Source organism: Corylus avellana, chromosome ca2 (assembly GCF_901000735.1).
Source record: "Corylus avellana chromosome ca2, CavTom2PMs-1.0".
NCBI lineage: Eukaryota > Viridiplantae > Streptophyta > Magnoliopsida > Fagales > Betulaceae > Corylus > Corylus avellana.
In genome coordinates, this window is record NC_081542.1 from 49,443,075 (window position 1) to 49,468,436 (window position 25,362).

The window sequence follows — 25,362 nt, forward strand, 5'->3', positions numbered from 1 at the left end:
GATTAAGGAGAAAATGAGTTTTTTTTTTTTTTAATAAGCACAATGATTGTTATAGTACAATCCTATGTATATATAGGGTTGTATTGTAGCGATCCTAATATTTAGAAGTGATATGTAGAATTTGCTGTGGGTGGCTTTTTGTGACTTTTTTGTCATTTTTCTTAAACTTAATGAAGGAAACCACATATAGGGGAGGTACTATGAATGCTCTTAGAAAGTCTACATTTAGGGTAGAGGGGCTTATTCGTTATGGTGTCTAATGTGGTTGGTCTTTCTAAAAGTTATTCTCGAAACTTTTATGACAAAGTGCGTATCTACAAGATTTGAATTGCACAAGATTTGAATCCAATCAAAAAGGCAAAGAATGCATATTTTATTTCTCTACAAGATTCAAAATAGCTACTATTGCATGCCTATGAACATAAAACCCAAATTGACTATGCTACAAATCCCACTAACATTCTTTCACACCCAATCCAATCACTACTCAAAACTGTAAACACCCTTCCCCCAGCCACCAAATAATATACCAATCCTAGCAATTTTTCTTTACATGGAACTACCAAGCAATATAACTCTACAAGTAATTCATGCCCATGCTGCCATTGCCATTCAGCACAGCAACCAAATTCCCAACTCTTAAACCAACCTTCCTTGCACAATTATCTCTGCAATAGTGGGATATCGCAGGCAATGCCTCAAACCCAACTGCTCGTTTTCCGGCGAAAGCCTCATCAGATTGTGCTTTTCCTGTTGGAACTTCATTGGTTGTCCGCTTGTAAGAACTAAACCACTTGGAGTTCATGTAACCGCTTCTTCTCCATGGCGGTACATGCATGCCCATGCTTTTCATGGACTCTTTAATGGCCTTGCACATCTGCCTCACCACCTGCTTCAAATCTTCCACTTTAACCACAAATATCAGCGGGAAAACATCCAATAATAACGTGTACTTATCGGTTGGACGAGCAATTTCAAATTCTCTGGCAAGCAAAACTTCAATGATGTATCGGTTCCCAGAGACATTTACATCAATGTATTCGTAATTTCCAGATGGGAATCGTCCGTTTTTCTCCCACTTGGATTTGCAAAGGCCTGCACAAATATGGTTCATATAATTAGAATAAATAAAAGCTATCTCACATTTACTTTTCAAATTGCTAGCGATTTGAATAACAAAATTGTTGAAAATCTATATTAGACAACGCTACACAAATAACGAATTAGTTAGTGGGTTTTGGCTCGAGTCTAATAATCAGACCCATAATACATGTTCCAATTCTAATGGTTCTATATTTCAAAAAAAAAAAAAAAAAAAAAAATTCTAATGGTTCTAGTTCTAGCTAAAATTGGAAACATTTCTACGTAGCGGAGCCAAATCTTGTTGATGAAGTAATTTATCTAATAAGAAACAATGTTTAATAACCATGCTTAATGACATTGATAATTTGAATTTATTGTTGCTACTCAATAAGGCTATAAAATTAATGAATTCAATAATTCTTTTCACGTACGGCGGATATAAAGTGAGACACATGATTAATTACTGACAACTCATCTAATTAGTATACGTTTATATATATATATATATATATACGTAAATTACCTAAATAAGAACCCGGATTTGACGGTTCCTAATTATGTGAAAAGTAAAAAACGATAAGTCACTAACCGGCATCGAAACCCCTGTCACGTAGACGAGCCATCAGTTGTCGTTTAAACCCCGGAGACGACCTGTCGCCGATCAGCCCTTTGCTTGCAAGCTCTGTTGCAGCACGAATCTGATCACGATCACCATCATCGTCTTCGCAACCAAACAGGTTCTTTAGCATATCCTTGGTCTCGGAGTCGGAACAATCCGACGACTCTGCATGGTTCTGCTCCTTCTCATGGTCCACAACCTCTTTGTCGTGATCTCTATCAAATGCTCCACCGTCTCTTTCAATGAAAGAGTTCACAAGATCCGATAAATCGGTGAAAGGCGAGTGCTCGCTCCCGCTGCTCTCGCCCAGACGCACCCATGACACGTCCTGAAACGCCTCCGCTAACCTCTCAAACCTCACCGGAACTCTAGCCATTGTTATTGATCTTCTTCCTAATACCCTTAATTTCTTCCCAAAATATCTATATGTTTTCTTTTTTCCGCTTTTGTATGGTGATCTTCACCTTTTGGGAGAGAATGATGTGAAGGAGATAGAGAGGGCTACTGGGTAATATATCATAGACTCAGAGAGAGAGAGAGAGAAGTGGCTTTTGGAAGAAAGAATGGTGTGGGGATGTCGTTATTGTGGCGAAATGATGTTTACATAAAAACAATGCCTTGGAATGAAGAGATAAGAGTAGTAATGGAATGTTAACGGCGTTATATATATAGAGGGAGGGAGAGAGAAACGTGGGCGTGGAACGGTGGAAGTGTGTGTGTGTTTTGAAAATTTAACTAAGCATGTATGTAGGCTTAATTATACTTTTCTTAATGAACATGGCTGGTTTGACGTCCAGGTTCAAGTTTTTAGCTTTGATTTATGGGTAATGCTAGGTGGCGCACTGGCACGCTTTTATCTCGCTACTATTATATTTTGCTGACGTGATAATTAAGCTGAACAATTTTTAATTTTTAATTTTTTTAATAAAAATTGATCTAAGGGTTTATAATTGGCAAACCACATGAAATAATGATGAAATAAAAGTGTGATTATTTATTGCATTACTCTTGATTTATAGATGAAGATACTTGTGCCTATGTATAAGGCTAAGATCAATCAGAATCTTTTTAATTTCAAGCCAAATAGAGATAAATCATTTTATGATTTACATTAAATTTTACAAATCAAATAATTAATGGTTTATATTTTATTAGCTATGAAATGAATGTGCTGTATCAAGATATTAAAATTATATCATTCTATTAACTTAAGCTTTTGAAATAAATAATAATTTAATATGATTAGTCGTGCTGAAGAAGATTAATCAAAGTTATTAATTTAATTCAATCATGAATTGAGTGGACCCAATGGGTTTTGATAAGTGGGATTAGGATCCCACTATACCTTATGACCAAATAAAATACACACAAAACAAAACCCTTTATTTATTTATTTTTTTGCCTTTTATAGTTATGAGCTTAATTGGTCTACTTATATAATTTATACAATGAAAATCCTGTCACATCAATATGGAAAAAAAAAAAAAAAAAAGATGAAAAGAATTTAGTAATTTACTAGTTTTGGGCACATCTTGATCAATATACTCTAGTAATCACCTGTTTATCACAGCAGTGAGGCAGGGATGGGCGGTCATTGGGAATTGCACACGTATCGATCTGTGTGATGCCTTACACTGGAACTGGTTCCAGTTGACGCCGTTCAAACGGCGGCTATAGTTATCGCTTGGACTTGCTGACTCTACCCAATGAGATCATAAAAGCCACGCGATAAGCGCCGTACGCATGTGTGGTCCACGCGAGCAGTAACCACTCAGCACCAACTTACACGTGGAGAGAGTATTGCTTTCGATTGGCCCTTTTCTGTCGGGTTTTCCACGTCATTGTATCAAGGCTTGTTTGGATTTGTGTTGGGTGTGACGTGGGAAATAGGCGCAGAGTCTCGTAGAAGTGTTTTTGTTTGTCCAGGTTCAATGAACCTTGTATGTGTCCAGGTTCATTGGCTCTTGTTTTTCTCTCATTGATTGAATTGGAGTAGAATTACTCGAAGTAAACCATATCGTGCTGCCAATAGCCACCAAAACTGACCCCTAAAAAGGAAACAAACAAGTTGCCGAAAGAGGAAATTAGCATATATAACATATCCAAGTAAGAATTTCAAAATATCATAAATTAATAATGTGTATACTCTTTTGTAATATCATATAATATTTTAGAGTTTATTTTTTATTTTTTATTTTTTTTTTTATTATTATTATTATTATTTTTAATTTCATGCTAGGTAAGTTGCACCGGCAAGAATGGCATATCAATTTGGACACGATTTCGAATAGAGACTTAGTAAAATAGACATTTCTATGAATATACGAAAATACATGCACCTGAACAAAAAACGATATGAAACTTTACTATTTAAGACTTTGAGTAAGACTATTTTTCATACACACTTATCACATCCATTTAACATTAGCTAGCTAACGTTGCGTATTTTAAATGACTGATATGATAAATTATTTAAAATAAGTCACGTTAACAGGTGTAAAATAACTGTGGAATATTTATAAACATAATACATTGTATGGGCACGAAACTCACTCTTAAAATGCACATATATGTAACGAGCACATATTTTGTTTTCGGGACAAAAGTCTATTTGTTATTATTATTATTATTATTATTTTTTGTCTTTCGTTCTATCTTCTTAAAAAACATTAAGATACAATCAAAATACAAAACACACTTAAAACACAAAAATTATCTTTACTTTTATGTCACTTCCAAATATTTTTTCAAATAAAAAACAAAAAAACATGTTCAAAACACAATAGCAAACAGAGCCTAGAGAGTATGGAATGAAATAAAAGAAATCCATTCAATATTCCTATAACATTTGGAGAGTATATGCCATTCGCACATAAGCTGTTGGCACTCTTACTCTATAACATGTTCTTCCCAAAACAAGGCTTCGTGCGAGTATTGGGTGAGTATCATCATCCACGGAGAATATGCTCGACAAAATGCCAGTGAGATGTCAATGTCTTTTCAACGGCACATGTTTCTTCTTAATATTAATATAATATGTAATCACCTCTTCTTAGGTATTCGCATATAGCCAACTTTCTGGGCTACATACATTTGGACACTTCTTTTTCTTGTCACCGCGGACTTGATTATTTTGATGACATTATCTTCATAATTGACTGATATAACCTCCTCTCAATTATAATTATGCCTCTTTCTTTGGAGCGGAAGATCTCAATGATTTTGTTGCATATATTGTTAGTAATTCAGACAGTAAATATGAAAGAGGTTCTATAAGGTTTGCATGCATAAACAATGACGGACCCAGGGGAGTGGACCCCCCAAATCACAAGAAAAAAAAAAATTAGGCAAAAAAAAAAAAGATTAATGGTTTTTTTGCTAATTGGTCTCTCTCCAAAATTTTTTTGGCCCTTGGTCCCTCTCAAATTGAAACCTGGGTCCGTCTCTGTGCATAGGTAGTAGATATCGTGCAGCTAGCTCACCTACTCAGGCAAATTAGGCCCATAAAAGCTCTATTCATTTGGTGTTCGAATTCATAGCAATTCAGGCAGAAAAATTATTGTGGATTTGGATCCCTTTTTTTTGGATAGATTAAAAATTTTAATTCCTTGTTATAATGAGATTGATTTCATTTATCAATTGAGTGTTGTTCGAATTACTATAGCTTTTATTACAATTCTCTTACATATTGACGTGACAGTTTGTGACACTTAATTACTACGTCAATTACTAAACAATTAAATTTATATGTCAAATTTTGTTACTTAATTTTTTTTCACCCAATTATGCCATGTGGTACTTACGTGGATTGATATATGAGTTTATAAAGAATTTATAATAAAATCGGTATTTTATTTATTTATTTATGGAGTCTATAGACTGTTAACTGGACTCAGACATAGGCCCGAAATGTAATCAGGCCACAAGCCATAAAACAAGCTTTGCCCTTTTCAGGTTTGAGCCACAGCCCATCAATTCATGCATGGACTGTCAATCAGAGTCTAGAATGGGCCGGGCCCATATTCATTCATGTTTTGTTCAATAATTTAACGGTGTGCAATGTCGAACTAATCAACGACCACTAAAACGTATCCAATAAAAATTAAAAAATTAAAAACAAAAAAAAGAAAGATAAAAACAGATCATGGGGTAGTCGGTCAACCCCATTTGGCCAAAAGGGTGTTTCGACCGTCCCATATTTTTTTAAATAATATTAATGCGACATATAAGACATGTAAGAGTCTCTAATTGGCGGGGGCAAACCTACGACTTAGCTTGGAGTTGCTAATGTCACCCTCTAAATTTTAAAAATCTCCTCAAAACTATTGGTTTTTATGAAATAAGCCCTTTAAAGTTTAAATTTTTGTTTTATCCTCCTAAAATGTTTTAGTTTTAGTTTTAGTTTTATCCCCTTACATTTTGTATCCACCCTATGAATTGATTTGAGGTAGCAAATTATTAAATTATTGGATTAAACATGGATAAAGGGGCCAATTACATTAATCAAATGCTCACAAATACTTCCTTTAAAAAAAAAAAAAAGTTCAAAGGTTTGAGGTAGCAAACTATTAAATTATTGGATTAAACATGGATAAAGGGGCCAATTACATTAATCAAATGCTCACAAATACTTCCTTTAAAAATAAAAAAAAAGTTCAAAGGTTTAAGGTACAACTACCTCGGACTGGGAGTCCAGTTGATTTCGTATTGAACAACATGTCGGTGAAGTATTTAAACCTTTTAAAAAAGAAGAGAGTAAAGGGACCCATCCTTCCACTCGGCCGACGTGGCAGTAAAGAAAGGAAAAAAAAAGGGCAATAACTAGTTTTTAGTCTACCGTCTCCTTCTCTGCCTCGAGCGGCGAAACGTGATATCTCTTGCCTCTTTCCCCACAGTGATCCCTTGTTCGGCTTAAGCTTACGGAGACGGAGATTAGCCCATTGAGTACAAGAACAATGAGATCTGATTCAGCGAGAATGGTTCGTTTTGTTGTTATATAATTTTAAGTATAAAACATATGTGAGAATGTCTTTTGTTCTCCAGAGTTAAAAGTTTCTTCTTTTTGTATTTCAATTTTGTTTTTAGTTTGATTTGTTGGGTATGTAGAAAAGGTTCTGAGCATCACAAATTGTTGGTTCTGTTTTACTTTTTTTTTTTCTTCTTTGGCACGATATGTTTTGATTTTGGTCTGTAAGATTGGATCTTTAAGCATTTTGGTTGCAATTGGTGTGATTTGTTGTAAATTTACCTGAAAGAAATGTTTTTGTTGATTTGGGTCTCGTTTGGACATCAATTTTAGCCTTTTTCTGTTCATGTACGTATGTTTTTTCTGATGCATCTTATGAGGGAAATAGATTTGCAATCTAACTGAATTGGTGTTCTTCTTTTGTTTTTGTTGGCAATTCCTCTATTCACATTTGCTTTGTTGGGAGTTTTGAGTTTATCATCTGGGTCCTCGCTTTCTGTTGTTAATAATTGATTTGGATGTCAACACAAGACACATCATCATTTTAAAGCCTTCTTTGACTTGGGTATGTTTGAAATTGAGGCCATATATGATTTAGTTTTGGTTTATATCATGGTGATCGTACACTATCATGGTTTTGAGCCTATTAATATAACCAACGATCCACTGGCCAGGTTCAAAAGAAGGGAACATTCATGGACATATTGCATTGCAGTGGCACGCACTCTATTATCTTTGTCAAGCACTCCTATTATGTAACCCATTTCTTAATTATATTGTCACAGCACAATGACTTGTGTGTAAGAGGCTTGATAAATGCGAGTTGTACAATTTGTTTCCATCGTAAGTGAATTTTCTTCTATGAATGAATTGTTGGATTGTTGACTTATCAGCTTCTTTTCTGCAGGAACATGGTTTGTGACTTTTATGATATCTGCTACTCGTCAACATAAAGGATTCTCCTGAATATATTTCATAGAATATAGAGAAGAAGAATGGCTGATGGAATATCAAGTTTCTGGGGTCCTGTCACGTCCAGTATCGAGTGTTGTGAGAAGAATTATTCTTACTCTTCTTATATTGCTGAATTTTACAACACCATTTCAAACATCCCAACCGTTCTTTTGGCCCTCATTGGTCTTATCAATGCCTTAAGACAACGATTTGAGAAGAGATTTAGTGTTCTTCACATATCTAATATGATACTTGCCATTGGAAGCATGTTATACCATGCCACGTTGCAAAGCGTGTAAGTAATTCTCTCAGCTATGTTCTGCAGCTTAATGTATGTGTGATTGGTTGGTCTCATATGATGTTGAGGTTTCGTACTAGTACAAATGAGATATGTTGATAAAAGAAACTTTGAATTAGATGTTTGCAACCTGAACGGTGATAATTAAACTTACTTGAGATGAAGAAATTTCAAACAGGATGACGCTCTTAACCTTTTGTTTTATTGTGTTGTATATGCTTCAACAATGGATTCTTGCGAGCCTTGACATTGAAATCTTTTGACAGCACAAGCATATTACTGCAATAATGACTAGCTATATAAGCTTTAGTTTGAGCAATCATGAGGAATTTGACGATTTTGTGTATCTTTCGGTAGGCTTATTGATGAATAGATTCAAGAGAAATCATTCAATTTAGGGAGATAAGAAGGGATGAAATGGGAATGGAAAGAAGAATGTGTTGATAAGAACTATGTATTTGAGCTTATGAGATTCCATAATCATTGAGGACATGTTAGTTTCTTGTCATTGTGTTCTAGCAAACAATTTTTGGGTCTCACAAGCTACTAACTGATGTAGCAAGTAAACAATTTTGAGTGTGTATAACTGTCTCGTGTTATGTTATATGGGGTGCTTTTTACTGATATTCTGAAGACAATTAGGAATTTAAACCTTATTTTCTTGGTCACTGGCAAGGATTTATGTAGGCTGTCTCATGCAGTTGGGGGCTAGGGCTTGAGTTGAATGAGTTGGTTAGCTCGATGCAAATGCTGTTTTCCTTTGGAGTGGAATGAAAATGCTATTATTCTGTCTCAAGTGCAAGCAGCATATGCTTGAGCGGCATATGGAGGGGTTAACTTAGAAATTTATGGTTCTATTTTCGACAAATTTGATCTTGCACATGCACACTCACACGCGCACCTTCACTTTAGGCCTGGAAATCTTTTCTGCCTTTAACTAATATCAGGTATGAAGTCTGTCAGGATAACGTTAACTCTATTAGACAATACCTTTATGTTTGGATGATTATTGCTGTCAACATTTACACTTAGAAGGTTTTCTGCATTTATCTCCAGGCAACAGCAGAGTGATGAAACTCCAATGGTGTGGGAGATGCTACTTTATATGTACATCCTCTACTCACCAGATTGGCACTACCGCAGCACAATGCCCACCTTCGTCTTCCTTTATGGTGCCTTTTTTGCTATTGGTCATGCAATTGTCCGTTTCGGCATTGGCTTCAAGGTGCATTATGGGATCTTGTGTATCCTCTGCATTCCCCGAATGTACAAGTATTACATTTTCACACAAGATGCTTCTGCTAAGCGGCTTGCAAAGCTGTATTTGGCCACCCTTGTCCTAGGTAGCTTGTGTTGGCTCTGCGATCGTTTTTTCTGCAAGGAGATATCTCGTTGGCCAATTAATCCACAGGGTCATGCATTGTGGCATGTCTTCATGGGTTTTAATTCCTACTTCGCAAACACCTTCTTGATGTTTTGCCGTGCTCAGCAACGGGGATGGGCCCCAAAAATTGTCCATTTTATGGGTGTTCTTCCATTTGTGAAGATCGAAAAACCAAAAACCCAATGAAAGAACACAAAGGCAATGGAATATAGGCTTTCTTGAAACGTTTTGGAAGGTGACAGACGTGAGCAAGTGACCAGTTTTGTTTTCTTTTCTAGCTGCTTTTTTAAGTGTCAATTGCATATTACACTGGTTAGGTGGGATCCCATCAGATTTTTCATTGTAGGTGTAGAACATGTATCATATTTATATGCCTTTGTTGGTAATGATGAGATCAGATGGCTTGTTTCTGGATACTGGGATCTGTTTCTGGTTTTAGAACATATAATCTTGTGATGATTTGTTATTGAACTCTTGAGGGAATCATGATTTTTGATTTTGTTAGCTTTATGCCTTGGATGGACAATTAATTTTTTCTTCGATTTGGATTGTCCCTAGTAAAGCCATTTCCTTTTTTTATTATTTATTATTTTTTTTAGGAATCTTTAGATATTTATTTTTTTGCCTCGAGATTAATATTATGAACAGGTTAAAATTTAATCCTTCATGGCCCGCGAGAGTTAGCTCGAATGGTCTCTCGTCTAGTGTAATACCACGAGGTTAGCTATTCGAGTCGTCTTAATTACTTGATACACAATTCTTGCAAGTCTACAAACTTTTACCCTGAGGAGCTTCTAACTTTTACACTATCAATGTCGACAAACTTGACTATATGATTGATGTATTGTAACTCTTATTTGTTTATTTATGGTTTCCATGTTATTCACTTAAGAGTGATAAAGGCCGATCTATCCACAAGCCACAGGCAACCAACAAGATATGTAGGTGTTCGATCCAGCTTCACAGATTCTCATTGAAGCCTCAAATTAATGAATAGATCAAAGATGCGTGGAAGTTCCCACACGTACATACATACACACATACATGGAAGATGAGCCTTTGAATCATATAATGTGTAGATGGGCAAGGTAGACTTAAAACACTCGAAGTAGCATCAGAACTTGCTTTTCGGCGCAAGTGTAAACGTAAAGCTAAAAGAGAAAGAGGATGCCCTATACCAAAATCTACGCTTTGGCTTTTTGGGAGAAAGAGGATGAGCCTTTGAATAGTCTGAGTTGGAGGAAAACCATATTGATTTAAGATCGGAATTAGAATTAGTGCATGGCCTTTGATGACTTCTTCCCTTCATGGAGAACTAATTCAAGCCCTTATTTTTTTTTTCCAGATAAATAATGCACATAACTAGAATACTAATTCATTTGAACTTCCAAAAGAAATCTAGGCAATAAGTTCGTGTGTGTGTGAGAGAGAGAAAGAGAGAGAGAGAGGGAGGAGCAATTCATACTCTATTGAGAGTTCATGTAATATTAAATGGCTAAAATACACTATACAGAGTATGCCAACTAAAGAATTACTCACCTAAGTATTTGAGTGGGGTGGAACTAGGAAAATGGAACACACCACAATATACAAAACATTATCCTTTTTTTTTTTTTTTTGCCGTTAGGCCACCATGTATATAACATGCTGGGAAGAAAGAAGACATCAAGGCAAGACACGGGTTATGCAGATCTACGGCTCTCCAAACAGCCTCTCCTGCAAGATATCCCCAAGCTTTGTGTAGAGAGCTTGCTGCTCCTCCAAAGTGAGGTTCATCAATATCTAGAAAACAGTCACACCATCAGCTAACATATTCTTACGTATTCATTCATGTAACTAAATGGACATGAAATTTTTTATACACAAGCATGTAAAATACAGTACCTGGTCCAAGAGCCTCTCAACTGACAGGCTTTGTGGCACAACAAATGACTGAAGATAGATGTAAGCAAATACGGCCATCACCATCTACATTTGAAGACCTCATTAGTCACAGAATAATGCATCACAGCTGCCTTCTATATAAGTGATCAATCAACATAGAATTATGCTTCAACTCTACAAACCAGGTATCATGGTTATTTAGCAGAACTCCACAAATTTCGGTTAGAGTAATCAATTAATTAGCCCTCAAGTTAAAGCAGACGACATTTAAAACAGCAGGTATGGGTAAGGCGAAACAAAAACGTTTTGCAAATTCTAGACTGTGAAAGACAAGAAATGCTCACTAGCAGCATCATAAATCCAATTCAATATGTTATGAGATGAGATGACAAGCACAACATGACTTTGAAAGAATGCAGAGTCATGCATCAAGCACACTAACAGAGACAGATGGGCAGTGTGTAGAAGCCACCAGTCCCCAAACTGAGCAAATTAATTAGTAAATAGAGCTGAACTTTCAGCACATGAAGCAGGCGCATGTAACTGAAACTTTCAGATGTTATGGTCAAAGCAGTATTGGTGCACTAGGTGTGGTGTTCTGGTGGGTGCCACTTAATGTGCATTAAAGAGGAATAAAAATTCAATACATACATTATGACTAATCAGGCATGGTAATCAAGTTTATCTGAAGAATTAAACAATTTACTAGAAACAGGAAAAAAAAAAGAAAAGAAAAAAAGAAAAGCCATAGTCGAAACACTTATAATCAGGTGGATTCAAACTTCATTAAATCTTACCTGGCAGTCCATTCTATCTGTAATTCCACCATGTCCAGGAATACTATCACCGAAGTCCTGCAGGAAAAGGGAGAAAATATAGCAAATAGTGTGCAACATATTGGAAGCTTACCATCTCTTATGTTTGAAATCACTTAAATTAAGAAAGTATCACGAGCAAACCTTAATTTTAAAAGCTCTTTTGAAACCACTAGCAAAGAAGCCTCCAAAAGGTGCTATTATAGATGCAAACAAGCCAAGGCATAGAGCATGCCATTGAACAGGCATAATTGAGACCTCTTTCCAAGGAAACTGTGCAAGAGAATAATTTAGGATGCATTAGAATCTGAGTTCCATAAATTTTAAGAGACTCAAAATCTACATCTCATTGGCTACAATAAAACTTCCATAATTGGAAAGCTTTATATAATTTGAGTTCCATAATTCCAAATAGCTAAAACAGTGGAGAAGAGCCCTGTTTTCAACCTTTAATAGTCGGACAATTATAGCTGATTCACCAACTGTATAGACAAACTATTACATAATTCTATGAAGAACTTCAGTACGATACCACCAAAAAGAAGAATTAATGCAACTATTAACAGGAGATATATGAAAGCATATATATTTCACTCCTACAAGTTATAACTGTTATTTTCAGTCCTATTTAACAATCAAGTCCAAAGCACAGTATTTTTTTCTGAATCTACACTAAACATGGAAATAATGAATAAGTTAGGGGTGCATCACCATCTCCAGGCTGACAATTAAAAGTGTTTGTTCACAAAAATGTCTATCAGATGAGAAAAAGAAATTATTCTTGTGGGAACTCTTGGGGGATATCTACTGAAATAATGGCATTACAAAGAATTTCCAGTGGGGAAAATATGAAAAGAGATTGCAAAAAAAAAAAGAAGGAAAAAAACAACCTTGACTAGATAAACAGCAAGCCAACCACTGCTACAGCTCAGGTAATGGATGCCAGCATTTACGTTTAGTTCAGTCATAGGAAAACCAAATTTATCCAGTATCTAAGGGCTGGTCAAATTCAAATATTTTGGAAGAATGTAACTACACCATTTGAAGAGCTTCTGGATTGATAACTTTATGAAGTCAACAAATTGTTTTAGATGTTCTTAGAGTCTCATACATTTAAAAGTGAAAGTACATTATACATATCATATGCCTGTGATGACCGAGGACGCTACCCAGAAAATTAAGAGACCAATTTCTGGTTTCTGCACCGAGTATATAAATAAATGCTGTGTAGTTTGGTTCATATAAAATCAAATTCAATTGAATGTCACTTTACTCACCCATTGAGAAACCCATCCTGGTAAAGTGAAGTGCTCAGGCTTAAAAAATGGACCAGGATCACAGTTAAGCCAACCACTTGATAAATCCTGCATATAAACCTCAGAAATAAGGCTATAAGTTTCTTCAAAACTGATCTACTAAGCCTCTTCAAACCTCAATGACTTACACTCCATCAAAAGAATTACCTTCCTTGGACATGTTAGCCATGGAAAACGACCCATGATGTTTGCAAGCTGCATAAATAAGTGTAAATACCATGTTTATAGATACCCATTTGAATAAAATCCAGACATTGAACAAATAAAGATTATTACCAGAACTCACCCGCAATTAATTTCATGGTAAACAAACATGAACTCAAGAAACATGGTCAGAAAGTTTTACTGCACCCTTGCTAAAAGAATGAGAAGCTTTTCAGATGCATATTTCAGGGAGAGAAGACAGGTGTACTTAATGAAGGGAAGAGAACCCTCGTCAACATTTCAGTCCAAGAAGTAAGTCGCAACTTTAAGATTTTATATAAAAAATAAAAGCGGTTAAGCTGTGAGAAACATGGCATTGTTAAGATAAAATTCTGCCAAGCATTACTATTGGGTGAAAAATAAACAAACGATAAAAGGCATTAGACATACCAGATATCCAAAATTAAGGAAATAAGATTGAAGGAAACTAATCAGTAATGATGTGTGTCTTGTAACCATTTCGAAAACATTGTCAGCGAAAAGTAAGCATTAATACATAAAGTGCTAGTCATAAATTTTATAAGCTTATAAAATTGTAGTTTGACCATAAATGGCTGCATCTGGCTGAAACATTAGGCTTACTCCCAGGGAATGCTTCCTCAAAGTTAGTCATCAAGCAATACTAAACATGATAAAACTTAAGCGTATTTACAGCAACCATAGAAAAAAACCTGTGCTTACCACAAACGCAGAGATCATTGTAGTAACAGATGCTCCAATGAATCCCTCCCAAGTTTTCTTTGGAGATAACTTGATTAAAGGGGTTCTTCCAAAAAAGAAACCAAAGAAATAAGCAGCAATGTCATTGATGACTATCAGAGTTGCTGGAAGAAGAAACCTACATAAATAGCCCATTTTTTAAAAAAAACCATATCAGAATGTGAAACTTGATTATAGACCAGATGAACCAAATTAAAGAATAAAGAAGTCTGGACACGATATAAATTCAATCGGCAATAGATGACAAAAAATGATATACAAAGGTCAAAATGTGGCATGAGTTCCATAGCGAGCACATATAAAGGACTATAAATGATACTCCCCTGTATGCATCTCATCAAAGTAATAAAAATTTTAATTCAGTATTTTTATAATGTCCATATTAAAATCTATGCTATTTATAAAGGATTTGGGTATCATGAGATTTATTATTTTCATGAGGTCCTAAATCAAATTGATAGGAATAGTAAACAAATAAGGGGGAGATATTACCTCCAACGAGACAAAATAAATAAATAAATTCATAAAAACCTCAAGAGGAAATGTCAAAAAGGGCAAGTAAAGAACTGAAATTCGGAATACGCACTCTCCAGGTCAGAAGCATCCCCAGAATAGAGTAAAAAATAGGAACTTCTTAACTACTCCCTCCATCTCAAAATAGCTTATAACCTTTCCTTTATGAGTTGGATCAAAATATATGAAACTTCCCCAAAGTAAAAATTCATAGTTCACTTTTCTAAATAACCTCAGATTTTTTCAAAAAGTTAACATAGAAGTCATACCACTTCTGAGATAAAATAAGGCAAGATCGTTGTATTGTCACTTTTTAATAATAATCTTTCCATTTCAAACCACATCATCTATTTTGAGACAGATGAAGTAAGAAAGTTTCATGTGGCTCAATAGGCTTCCCTATTGGCCTGTTAATTATCCACTTCCTCGAGGGTAAGACAGCTTTATCAAGCACAGCTAATAGACATGCAGTTAGGATTCTCAGAAGATCCACAATCGATGCATGCAGAGCAGGGCGCCACTAGTCCTTCTGGATAAGTTCCAAAGAATTCATTAAAGTTCACAAGAAGTAACCCAATTAATATCGCCTATCAAACCTCATATCACAATATCAATTATGTATATTCTATGTACAAAAATGCAAGTATCAGAAAAAGGTGAAACTAAAAAGGCCCAAAAGCAGTCTACCAAAGTAAGGGAACAAAGGTTGAGCAATGGCATAAATAGTCTGCAAGTTAGAAGTTAAAGATCATCAAGAAGATCTCAATTATTATTTTTTTCGAAGAAAGTTAAGTTACCAGAAAATTCCTTCAAAAATATTGGCAACAGTGAAGGAAGACTGTGCAAACACGACAATTAGAATCATGTGTGTCCATGCGTACTGGCCAAACTGATACTTGTACATCTTCTTCTTTAGTGTAAGAATGAACCACATAAAACCTGAGCCCATTCCACAAAAAAAATTGTTATCAGCAGCCATACAACAAAAAAAATAACAAAAGAAAAACACTGCAAAATAGCAGTAACCCGGCAAGAAAAGCATCATGCACATAAAACATACTATTATAAATTAATAAAGAGATGAAATGCAGATTACATTTCGAATATGAGTCAGAGATATATAAAAGGGTATTTGATATCAAGATTCTTCATAGCCATTACGTGAAAGGACAAAAATAAGATGTATGTAGAACCAACCTGCAATATATAAGAAATAACAGATAGCCATATGATACTTGAAAAGGCTGCTCGCAAGCTGATATAAATATCTGTCCGAGGTTATGGTATTGACAAGCCGTTGACTGAGAAGGCGGCCATAAACAAATAGCATTGCAGTGAAGAAAAAGTGCCTGAGCATAGAAAATGAAAATGAACAAATATGTTGAGATGTAATAAATAAAATCTTAATTTCAAATAACATCAGTTCATTTCCTTCAGGGGAAAACAAATTCACATTGCGACACTAAAATAACATTCTTACCAATTTAGTAGCCTAAATCCTGGGAGCTGTTTATCTTCATGTGTTCTCCTGAGTAAATTGAACAGCTCTCTAGCCATAAAGATTTGGATAACGACAACCATAGTCATAATATAAAGATGACCCGTGTAGATAATAAACACAAAGCCCGCAATCATCCAAATAGATGAGTATGCACGGATCCACATTGATTTGTATTTATTACTATCATGAACAAGTAAATCATTTCCGTTTGCTTTGCCATCCTCTGCTATTACCTGACAGCCCAGAGGAAAAACGAAATCAAATTATACATTTGAAACCCATGCCTTCAATGAATCAAATATGTATTGAACTCCGAACGATTAAGCGAGGCTTTGCCTTAGAGACCATGTTAATATACAACTTCAAAAATGGTTTTCCAAACAGCTAAATAGTGACAGATTCCACAGGGGATGAAATTGATGTTAAGATTCATCTTGTTTACACAGATCACTGAGAAAATAGCATCACTAAGCTCGTATCTATAAAACAAGGGAATTATTCAAATAAAAAACAGAAAGACCCCATAACATGTAACAGATAAGTTAAATATTGGCATAGTTCCATCAGTAATACCACAAAAATTTCATTCTATCTGCAAATTCTGTCAGAGCAAATATAACTCTCTCTCTCTCTCTCTCTCTCTCTCTCTCACACACACACACACACACTGTTACAATCTTAAGGGTTTAACCAAATTAGTATCCAACAATCCTAGCGCTTTGGATCAATGATTAGGCCCTCAACAATTGGTATCAAAGCAGTCACCAGGTCACACGTTTGAGTCACATAAGAGGCAACTTATAGGTTGGATTAAAATGTCTTAATATTATGTATGGGAAGAGTGTTAAGTCATTAAATACCGATAGGTGAGTGGAGCGACTAAAAGAGAAAGAGTTACCATCGGGTTAGTGCCGATAGAATGGACCGTTGTGGATGTTAGATTTGGAAATATGGTGGAATGTTACAATCCTAAGAATTAAGGGTTTAACGAAATTAGTACCCAATAGTCTATCCTACGGCTTTTGATCCAATGGTTAAGCCCTTAACACACACATACACATATTAAGACCCAATTTTGACCAGATGTATAGTAACTATGTAAACAACCTCATGTGAACGTCGACGATGTCGAACACGAGCAGAAGGAGTTGATGGAGTGCCGGTACTATTATCCTTTTGCATGGCTCTTCGTATTAATTTTTACTCTATAGGGAAAACAACAGAGATATTTGCAATGCAGAAAAATAGTTGCCTGAAACATCAAACACAGAATATAATAGTTAGGGAATGAATATCAAAACAGACTTGCAAAGAGAAAGGGGGGGGAGGGGGATCGCAAAATAGATTTACAGAGATGAAAGGGGGGCAATATCTAAAAAAAACACTATTAGAAAGAAAAATAATTCAGCAGAGTTAACTAACAGCAGAAATTAAGATAACACTAGATGTTAAATTCTGTGAACTAGTTCATATACAAAACTTTTAGCACAAAGGCCACATCAGCTTCAACGAAAAATATGCACCTGTCAATGCAGTCAGCTTAAAATGGAAAACCCCAAGGGCAAATCCTCTCTATAGACTTGAGAATGGTAGAATAATATAGTTCCATTTGAATGACTGAGTGAATCATCGTAACCACTCAAACATGGCATGACTACACCAAAATGAAAGAACAAATGCAGAATTCTAATGAAACGTACAGCACCAAAGCTAACAGAAACATTTAACATACAAGACAAAGGTTCCCTAGTAAATTATGCTTATAGAAGTCACTAATTGGTCAAAATATGTCATTACAATTTGATGCGGTGCATCATCTAGACCTACTAATTAACAGAGAATGTCACCTTTCACCAGAGAATATGATAGAAATTGAGCACAAGAAATCTCAGTGAAAATTAAGTTTTGCTATTCCACCACATAAAAGGTCCGAAACATGCACATCTCAAATCTCAACATCTCAAGCAATGATCACGTATTTCACTCAACCAACATCATTTTTCCTGCTATTGTCACTGTCCGTTACCTTAAACCACAGTCAAGTCTAGCTATTGGCTTCAAATGAACATGAACAAACCATCTTAACCAACATTCCCTAATGTCTTCTTCAATAGGTGCCACCTCATTCTTATATAGACGGCGTAAACATCATGTGCTGAAGAGTAAAGTTTTTTTTCTCACAAAAAAAAAATTGACAAATTATACCACATACAACTAGGACTACTGTTCTTGGATGTTTATGGCAACGTATCCGATTTTTGGTCAAACAAAACGGTCAAAATATCAGTTACATCACAACCCTCCTCTGGCTCTGGGTCACCTGAAGCTCCACAATTTCAGGCATACCTCTCACATCCCCAGTGTAGCATAAGATGCCATTTCCAAGAGAAAATAATGCCTGAGCATGCAAACCACAAATTTCAACAACACAAACACCAACTCTTATCACACCCCATTTCCCACAAAACCACCGACTTCAATTTTTTATTACATTTCCCAAACTATTTTAGCTCCAAAATATACAACAAAAATCAAAACTCCCTTTAGTTCCACTGGTCTCACTGAAACAATATTTCAGGATTTGAAACCCCCAAGAAACTTAAATCAATCAAATACTCACACGAACACTAAAATCCACCAAACAAATCTCAAAAAACAAGGCATTCCAAGTCCGGAACTGATATCCCACCGGAATCAAAACGCTGGAAATCAAAACAGCTCCTTAAGCCAAATCTGAATAAAGGAATCGCAATATCAAAACAACACAGAAACACACATATAAAAGAGAGCAACAGAAAGAGATTGGAACCTGGTTCGGCTTGGCAGAGAGTGAAGCGAGAGAGAGAGAGAGAGAGAATACGAATAATAGAAGGAAGCGAAGCGAAGCCAAAGGCTGCTGCTCGTTACTACTTTTGTGGAATGCGAAAAAAAGAAAATGAAATAGAAAATAAAATTTCGGTTCGGTGGGGTTTCTCGTAAAGAATGGATTTGCTAGAGACACAGCACGTGGAGATTGCTCAATGGGCTTCGGCGTTACACGTGTGTGGGGGAGATTAAGCCTGAAGCACCTACGGAATATCGCTCATTGGCTAGGCTAATCATTTTCTCCTTTTGGGAGTATTAATTTATATGAGACTGTCATTGTTTCCATCTAAATCATTTATTTTAAATGAGGGATTGAGATTATGATAGCACATAAATCATTGGTATCAGTGAGTGACTAGCATTTCTCCTTGGTGTCAAATGTCAATCAAATACTGAAATATTTTCAGCATTATTTTTCTGGGTCCAGAGGGAACAATAATTTTTCTTGAATATATATATATATATATATATATATATATATATATATATATTAAGTTGAAACAAATAGAACCATAGTTGGTAGGGGTACTCAAACGGTTATAACCGGCGGTTATTGGCTATAACTGCAACCGCAACCGCCTTAGGCGGTTATCGATTTTTAATAACCGCAACCGCCTAGGCGGTTAGCGATTATTCAATTCAATAACTCGCAGTTTTATAACCGTTTTTTTTATATAAATTTTTGGGCTTTTTAAGTATTTTTGGCCTTTTTTTGGGTTTATTTTATGGGATTGGCCTATTTTTTGAGCTTATTTAGATGGTTTATGGCCAAAATGTTCCAAAAAAGATGAAAAAAAATTATTATTTTTTGTGCCAGCCAATGTTTTTGAATAAGGTTTAGCCCAAAACATCACATACCACATTATATATTTCACATACATAGTCATAAATAGCCCATATCCATTAATCTAAATTCAAATGAAAAAATTAAAAAGACAAAATCCAAATGGAGGCATAGCACAGCCAAATGGCCCAAAACCAAAACCACCTTGTCTTATCCCCTAAAACCACTAACCACAACCACCCTAAGCGGTTAGCGGTTTTTAATAACTGCTTACCAAAGCGATTAGCGGTTAACGGTTATAAGCGGTTAGCGGGACAGTTATAACTGCCCTATTTGAGCAGCCCTAATAATTGATACATTTATCTTTTCCTTCCAAGAGTACTCTACCGGTTTTTCTCTCATGTATGTTTGCACGCTACATTATTACTAGCTAGTATTATATGGTTATGACTATTGAAGATGAAAATTTTGCATATTTTAATCACATAACTGACTAATGTGACATATGAAACACATAGCAGTCGCAATGTGGACAAAAAATGATCGAAATATCAACCGTGTTTATAAGTTTCCATTAGATAAAAGATACCTTTGAAATGTCAAGGGCTATTTGGTTTTGCATGCATCAAACCATAAGTAGAAATAATAGAATTGCAATCATGTGTTGACCAAAACAAAACAGGTACACACCAGATCGATTGGTGTCAATTAATGCATGATCTTCTATAAAATGGACCAAAATTAGAGAAAAGAATCCCATCTTAAATCTGTGATGACAAGGAAATGTGATAATTAAGGATCCTGCGAGAGAACCTGCATACAGTCCCTTTATGCTTAAATAGTTAAATGTCTCAAACTTTATTTGGTGCTTTTCCACAATTGCACTCTCAGAACCTAAAGCAGTAGAAGTCCACACTTTTAATCAGATTCCCTAATATATTTCAGCAGTACCAGTGTCTTTCCTAGTTAGTGACTTGGATTCTTTTGTAATTAGCCGTTCGAATTGCAGTCGATTCGAGTAGTTAAAGAAGCTAATTATTTACCTGTTCAAGCAAGTCTTCAATCATCTGTTTGAACAGGTTGGCTTAATTGACTAGTTATAATTCAGTGACTAAATTACAGCAAATCCCAATCCAACCCAACTACTAATTAATGTGTGGATCTTGATAGCTAGACCCCGAGAACGGGGGTTTGCACTCATTAAGACAATTAAGAATGCATTCAGATTATGGAAATCATCATGACAACCCCCATTATTCAAAGTTCCAATCCAATCAAGCAATAGAAATAGTGCAGATGAGACCTTTGATGCCTTGGCCAAGGGCATAACAATATGCAGCCGGAAGTATAGAAATTTGAAAAATTATGAGCACGATGGACAAGCTGTCCTTAGAAACAAATTAAACCAAGAAAAGCTAGGGTTTGTGACATTGTTTGATCGTATATCCTAATTAAAAACCTAACTAGCTTGCTGACATTGTTAGAGTATATATATATAGATATCATGTCGCCTTTCATGTTTTGAAGGTTTGCATGAAATTTGGTGGAAACAACCTGCGGGAAGCTGCAACGAAAGAGGCCTTTGATTGTCTTGTGCTTTCGACAAAAAGTATATATGTGACTTTGTTAAGAGCAACTTCATTAGCCGTAGAAATCTATGCAACGCTAAACATGCAAGTCTTACACAGTATGCTCTATTAATTTGTTTATATATATATATATATATAACAAAAGCAAACGGCTAAGTTATATATATAGTAGATGTACTTCAAAAAATGATCTATCAGAACACGCTCTGGAAAATAACTAGTTTAATTAACATATAGTTCCAGCCACGAGTTAGAAAAAACCACCATGCTTTTTCAAGCTTGAAGAAATACCCACCGTACAAAATTCATAAGAAAAGATTTTTCTTTTCATAGAAAAAATTCATAAGGCCCATGCCAAATTTGGCTATATTAATTGAATATACAAGCTTGTACATAAGTACCAACACAAGGTTAGAATAGGCCCATGGGGAAGGAAGCCAGCTTCTTCGGTTTGCGCAAGAAAGACCCAAAGTTAATACGAGAGAACAATGAAGCTTCTTCGGTAGGTAGTCCACATCTTAATTTATATCGTACAAATAGTCTGCATTTTCACTAGACATGTGTACTTATATCACCAAGGCTTTCTTTAACACCGTGCCCAAATTGTTTAACCTTTCATGAGGATTGAAACTTACCCAACAAGAAATTTCAATTATTACCTTTAGACTATTATAGTAAGTACTACCCGTTCACCGAGGCTTGGGTTTGTTGGCTCCGCTGTTATCATGTTACCAACTTCTTTCACCTTCGGGCATTGAGCAAGCATTAGCCTCATATATACATGGTCTTAGAAAATAGAAACCCTCAATTAGAATTTTAGTTAACTACCCCCAAAAAAGCGCGGTCAAATAAATGTTTATATATATCGGCGCTTGCTTACAGAAAATATCAATTATTTTTTATTGTAAGGGTATCCGATCGAGTTGTTTTCACTTTACAGCTATAGAAGACTTGGAATAGTCATGAGTAAATTGCTTACTCGATCTTTCTCTTGCATGTATTTTTCCTATTATCAGTCATTAATTCAATTGCAATCATCTTTAAGAATATAGCTTTGAGAAAGCAATAATAAGAAAGACATTAGTCCCAAAGGGGTAGCTCAATCGGCTATAAACTACGCTTCATGAAGTAAAGGTCGATCACTAGTTCGAATCTACCTCCCCATTTCCTTGTGTGAACATGTCAAAAAATAAATAAATAAATAGATAAGAATTGAAAGACATTAACTGACATTCTATATATATATATATATATATATATATATATATATATAACATACATCCTTTTTTGCCTTTTGTTTTCACCACATAATCGTTTAATGTTCTGCAGCTGAGATGGCAGCAGATCTGTACGTAGTTGATGTTCATAGGTGCATGTGTGGTGATGCATGTGCCTAGCTTGTACATAACGTTTACCTCCCTCTGGAATATAGGTTTCTAGCTGTTGATGTGGTAGCGTGTAATACATATTAGCAAGCTTAAACAGGCTCTTAATCCTATAATTATTACTCGGCCAAATGATATAGAAAAACTCTGATTGCCAATATATCTATTCAGTTCCTTTTCTAGAGGCATTAAAATTTTTACTTAAAACATTCCAAAGGTTAATATTGATCATCCAATTGCAAATGACACCCGCATGACCTTTCCATACACATAATTTTTCATCCTAGAATTTGAGTCTAATTAGAATCCCAGTAATAGTTTCTTTATTGAAATAAACTACCAAATTGCATGCATTACTAGATTTTTCGAAAAAGTGAATAACTAGAATAGAAAAATGTAAATGCTCTAAGCTGCGCGTAGGTCCTAAGCACAATGTCTTTTCCAACTATATGACAACAAAGATTCTGAATTATGCTCTTTCAGAAGCGAAAGAGGAAAGCACTAAAATAGGATCACCTTGCTTGTTTAGATGCATGTATTATTAGCTGACCAGCTTTGGTTTTATCTCCATTTGTTGTCCACCTTCTGATTAAGCAATAAGCAATATTGCATGGCTTGCCCTTTGGATGAGCCAATTAAGAAATCTGTGTCGTTTTCTATCTGGATATATATATATATACATTAGGCTTTACAAGACACATTAAGTTGAGAGTGACACACAATTTTAATTATTAATTATGTGGTACTAATTAATAGATTGCGTCTTGTGCGCACGGGACATAATTAAAACGCAAGCCTAATTACTTTTTAGTTTATCTGAAAAATAAATAGCTACTTAATTGAGTTTGCTCCAATACATGAGGGCATGGAAAATGTAGAAGAAATTATTTTAAAAAAAAGGAAAAAAAGAAAAAGAAAAAGGCATGATAATAACAAAGGTATCATTGTGCTCATGTGAACAATAGTGATCCCATAGGCTACTCCGTCTACAAGCCTATTTATAATCCCCTCCAAAGCTCTCATCCAATCCATTTCTCATCTTGGTTTTTTAAAATTTTCATTAATTATTTGCCTTTGGAGGATTCAATGGGCGCCAAGTTGAGCAGTTTCAGGCGTTCTAGCTCAAAGGGAAAGCCTTATGATAGTAATATTAGAAGCGCAGGATCATCAATCATTGAGTTGATGAAACCAGAGCGGTTGAAGACAAAGAAGATGATGAAGAAGAAACAATACTCTCACTCACCAGAAGACAAGCAGATTGCAAAGGTGAGAGAGATTATAACTCTGGAGCAGCTGTTCATGGCTTCTCCAAGCAGGAGCTTTTCATATAAAAGGGTGCACCCATCTTCAAGTAGAGTCCGTACAGCTTCACAGAGCTTCTCCATGGACAAAAGTGTAAATCATACAGCTTTATCCTGTAAAGCAAGAGACAGCTTCTCCCTGGAGAAAAGGGTAGGTGCTGAAGAAGAACCGGTGGTTTCTTCAATAATAAGCAGAAGCGAAATTGGGAATTATTCGAAAAAGAAGGTGAGGTTTAGATTGCCGGAAGAGGCTGACATCGTCATATTTTATTCACCGGCGGCCGGAAAGTCATGATCAAGTTCTTTAATTAATTTGCTTTCATTTTAATTAATGGGGTTTCTTGGATTCTGCATGTTCTATTTTTAGTATCTTTCTTCGCTTAAATTCATGCATGCATGAAGAGAAATTAAGCTGAATTAATAAGCAGAAAGAAATATTGTTCATGCATCATGCATGCAAAACTCCCGGGGATCTTATAGCTTTAAATCCAGAAGAGAAAATGGATAATTCTTGTGATGGATTGCAATTAAGTTAATAATTGATGGTATTAATGGTTATCTATTTAACAACTATTACTGCTGAACTACAAAAGCACATTGACAAAAAAATTTCCTGACGTGTCATTTTCTAACGTGGTAGGAGTGACATGTCAGAAAATTTTTTGACGTGTTAAATCTGAAACATCAAAAATTTCAAAAAAAAATTCTGATGTGTCATTTTCTGATACGTCATAAATTTTTTGACGTGTCAGAAAATGACATGTCAGGAAATTTTTTTGACGTGCCACTTTTTGACACTCAAAACTTATTGAAGTGTTAAAAGTGACACGTCAAAAAATTTCCGTTTTTGACACCCAAAATTTAACGCCTGACACACGTCAATAATGACACATCAGTAAATTTTACTGACGTGTCAGACCACCTAACACGTCAAAAACTACCTGTCAGGAAAAAAATCATTTTTTTATAGTGTATATAGTTCAGTTTCATCTCATGAAAATTGGGGTTGTAAATTTGAAGGGGACTCAGAAAACTGTTAAATGGGCTTTTGGACACTTTAAAAAATAGGGTTTTGATGAAAGATTCGTGCCTTTTAACCAGTGTTAGAAGAGTAATGCTAAAAACTACATTTTTATCTTACTACTAGTTAGCTCACCCTGACCAATGGATCATATCTAGAA

The 25,362-nt window shown here is 35.3% G+C and overlaps 3 protein-coding genes across 3 annotated transcripts; 1 reads left to right on the plus strand and 2 right to left on the minus strand.

The window, feature by feature from the left end:
* Positions 1–351: 351 nt before the first annotated feature.
* LOC132172546 (uncharacterized) lies at positions 352–2,257 on the minus strand. Its single transcript, XM_059584060.1, has 2 exons — positions 1,673–2,257; positions 352–1,095 (listed from the first exon to the last, which is right to left on the minus strand). The coding sequence occupies exons 1-2, from the start codon at positions 2,076–2,078 to the stop codon at positions 578–580; spliced, it is 924 nt and encodes a 307-aa protein (XP_059440043.1). The 5' UTR covers positions 2,079–2,257; the 3' UTR covers positions 352–577.
* A 4,249-nt stretch (positions 2,258–6,506) lies between these two features.
* On the plus strand, positions 6,507–9,808 carry LOC132170666 (alkaline ceramidase). The gene is made up of 3 exons (XM_059581731.1): positions 6,507–6,681; positions 7,576–7,917; positions 8,977–9,808. Exons 2-3 carry the CDS (start codon positions 7,664–7,666, stop codon positions 9,488–9,490), a joined length of 768 nt encoding a protein of 255 aa, XP_059437714.1. The 5' UTR covers positions 6,507–6,681; positions 7,576–7,663; the 3' UTR covers positions 9,491–9,808.
* A 943-nt stretch (positions 9,809–10,751) lies between these two features.
* LOC132171085 (phosphatidate cytidylyltransferase 2-like) lies at positions 10,752–19,183 on the minus strand. The gene is made up of 12 exons (XM_059582304.1): positions 19,067–19,183; positions 17,365–17,509; positions 16,237–16,490; positions 15,954–16,105; positions 15,554–15,695; positions 14,205–14,361; positions 13,467–13,514; positions 13,281–13,367; positions 12,148–12,276; positions 11,986–12,042; positions 11,189–11,272; positions 10,752–11,086 (listed from the first exon to the last, which is right to left on the minus strand). Exons 2-12 carry the CDS (start codon positions 17,437–17,439, stop codon positions 10,997–10,999), a joined length of 1,275 nt encoding a protein of 424 aa, XP_059438287.1. The 5' UTR covers positions 17,440–17,509; positions 19,067–19,183; the 3' UTR covers positions 10,752–10,996.
* Positions 19,184–25,362: the final 6,179 nt, after the last annotated feature.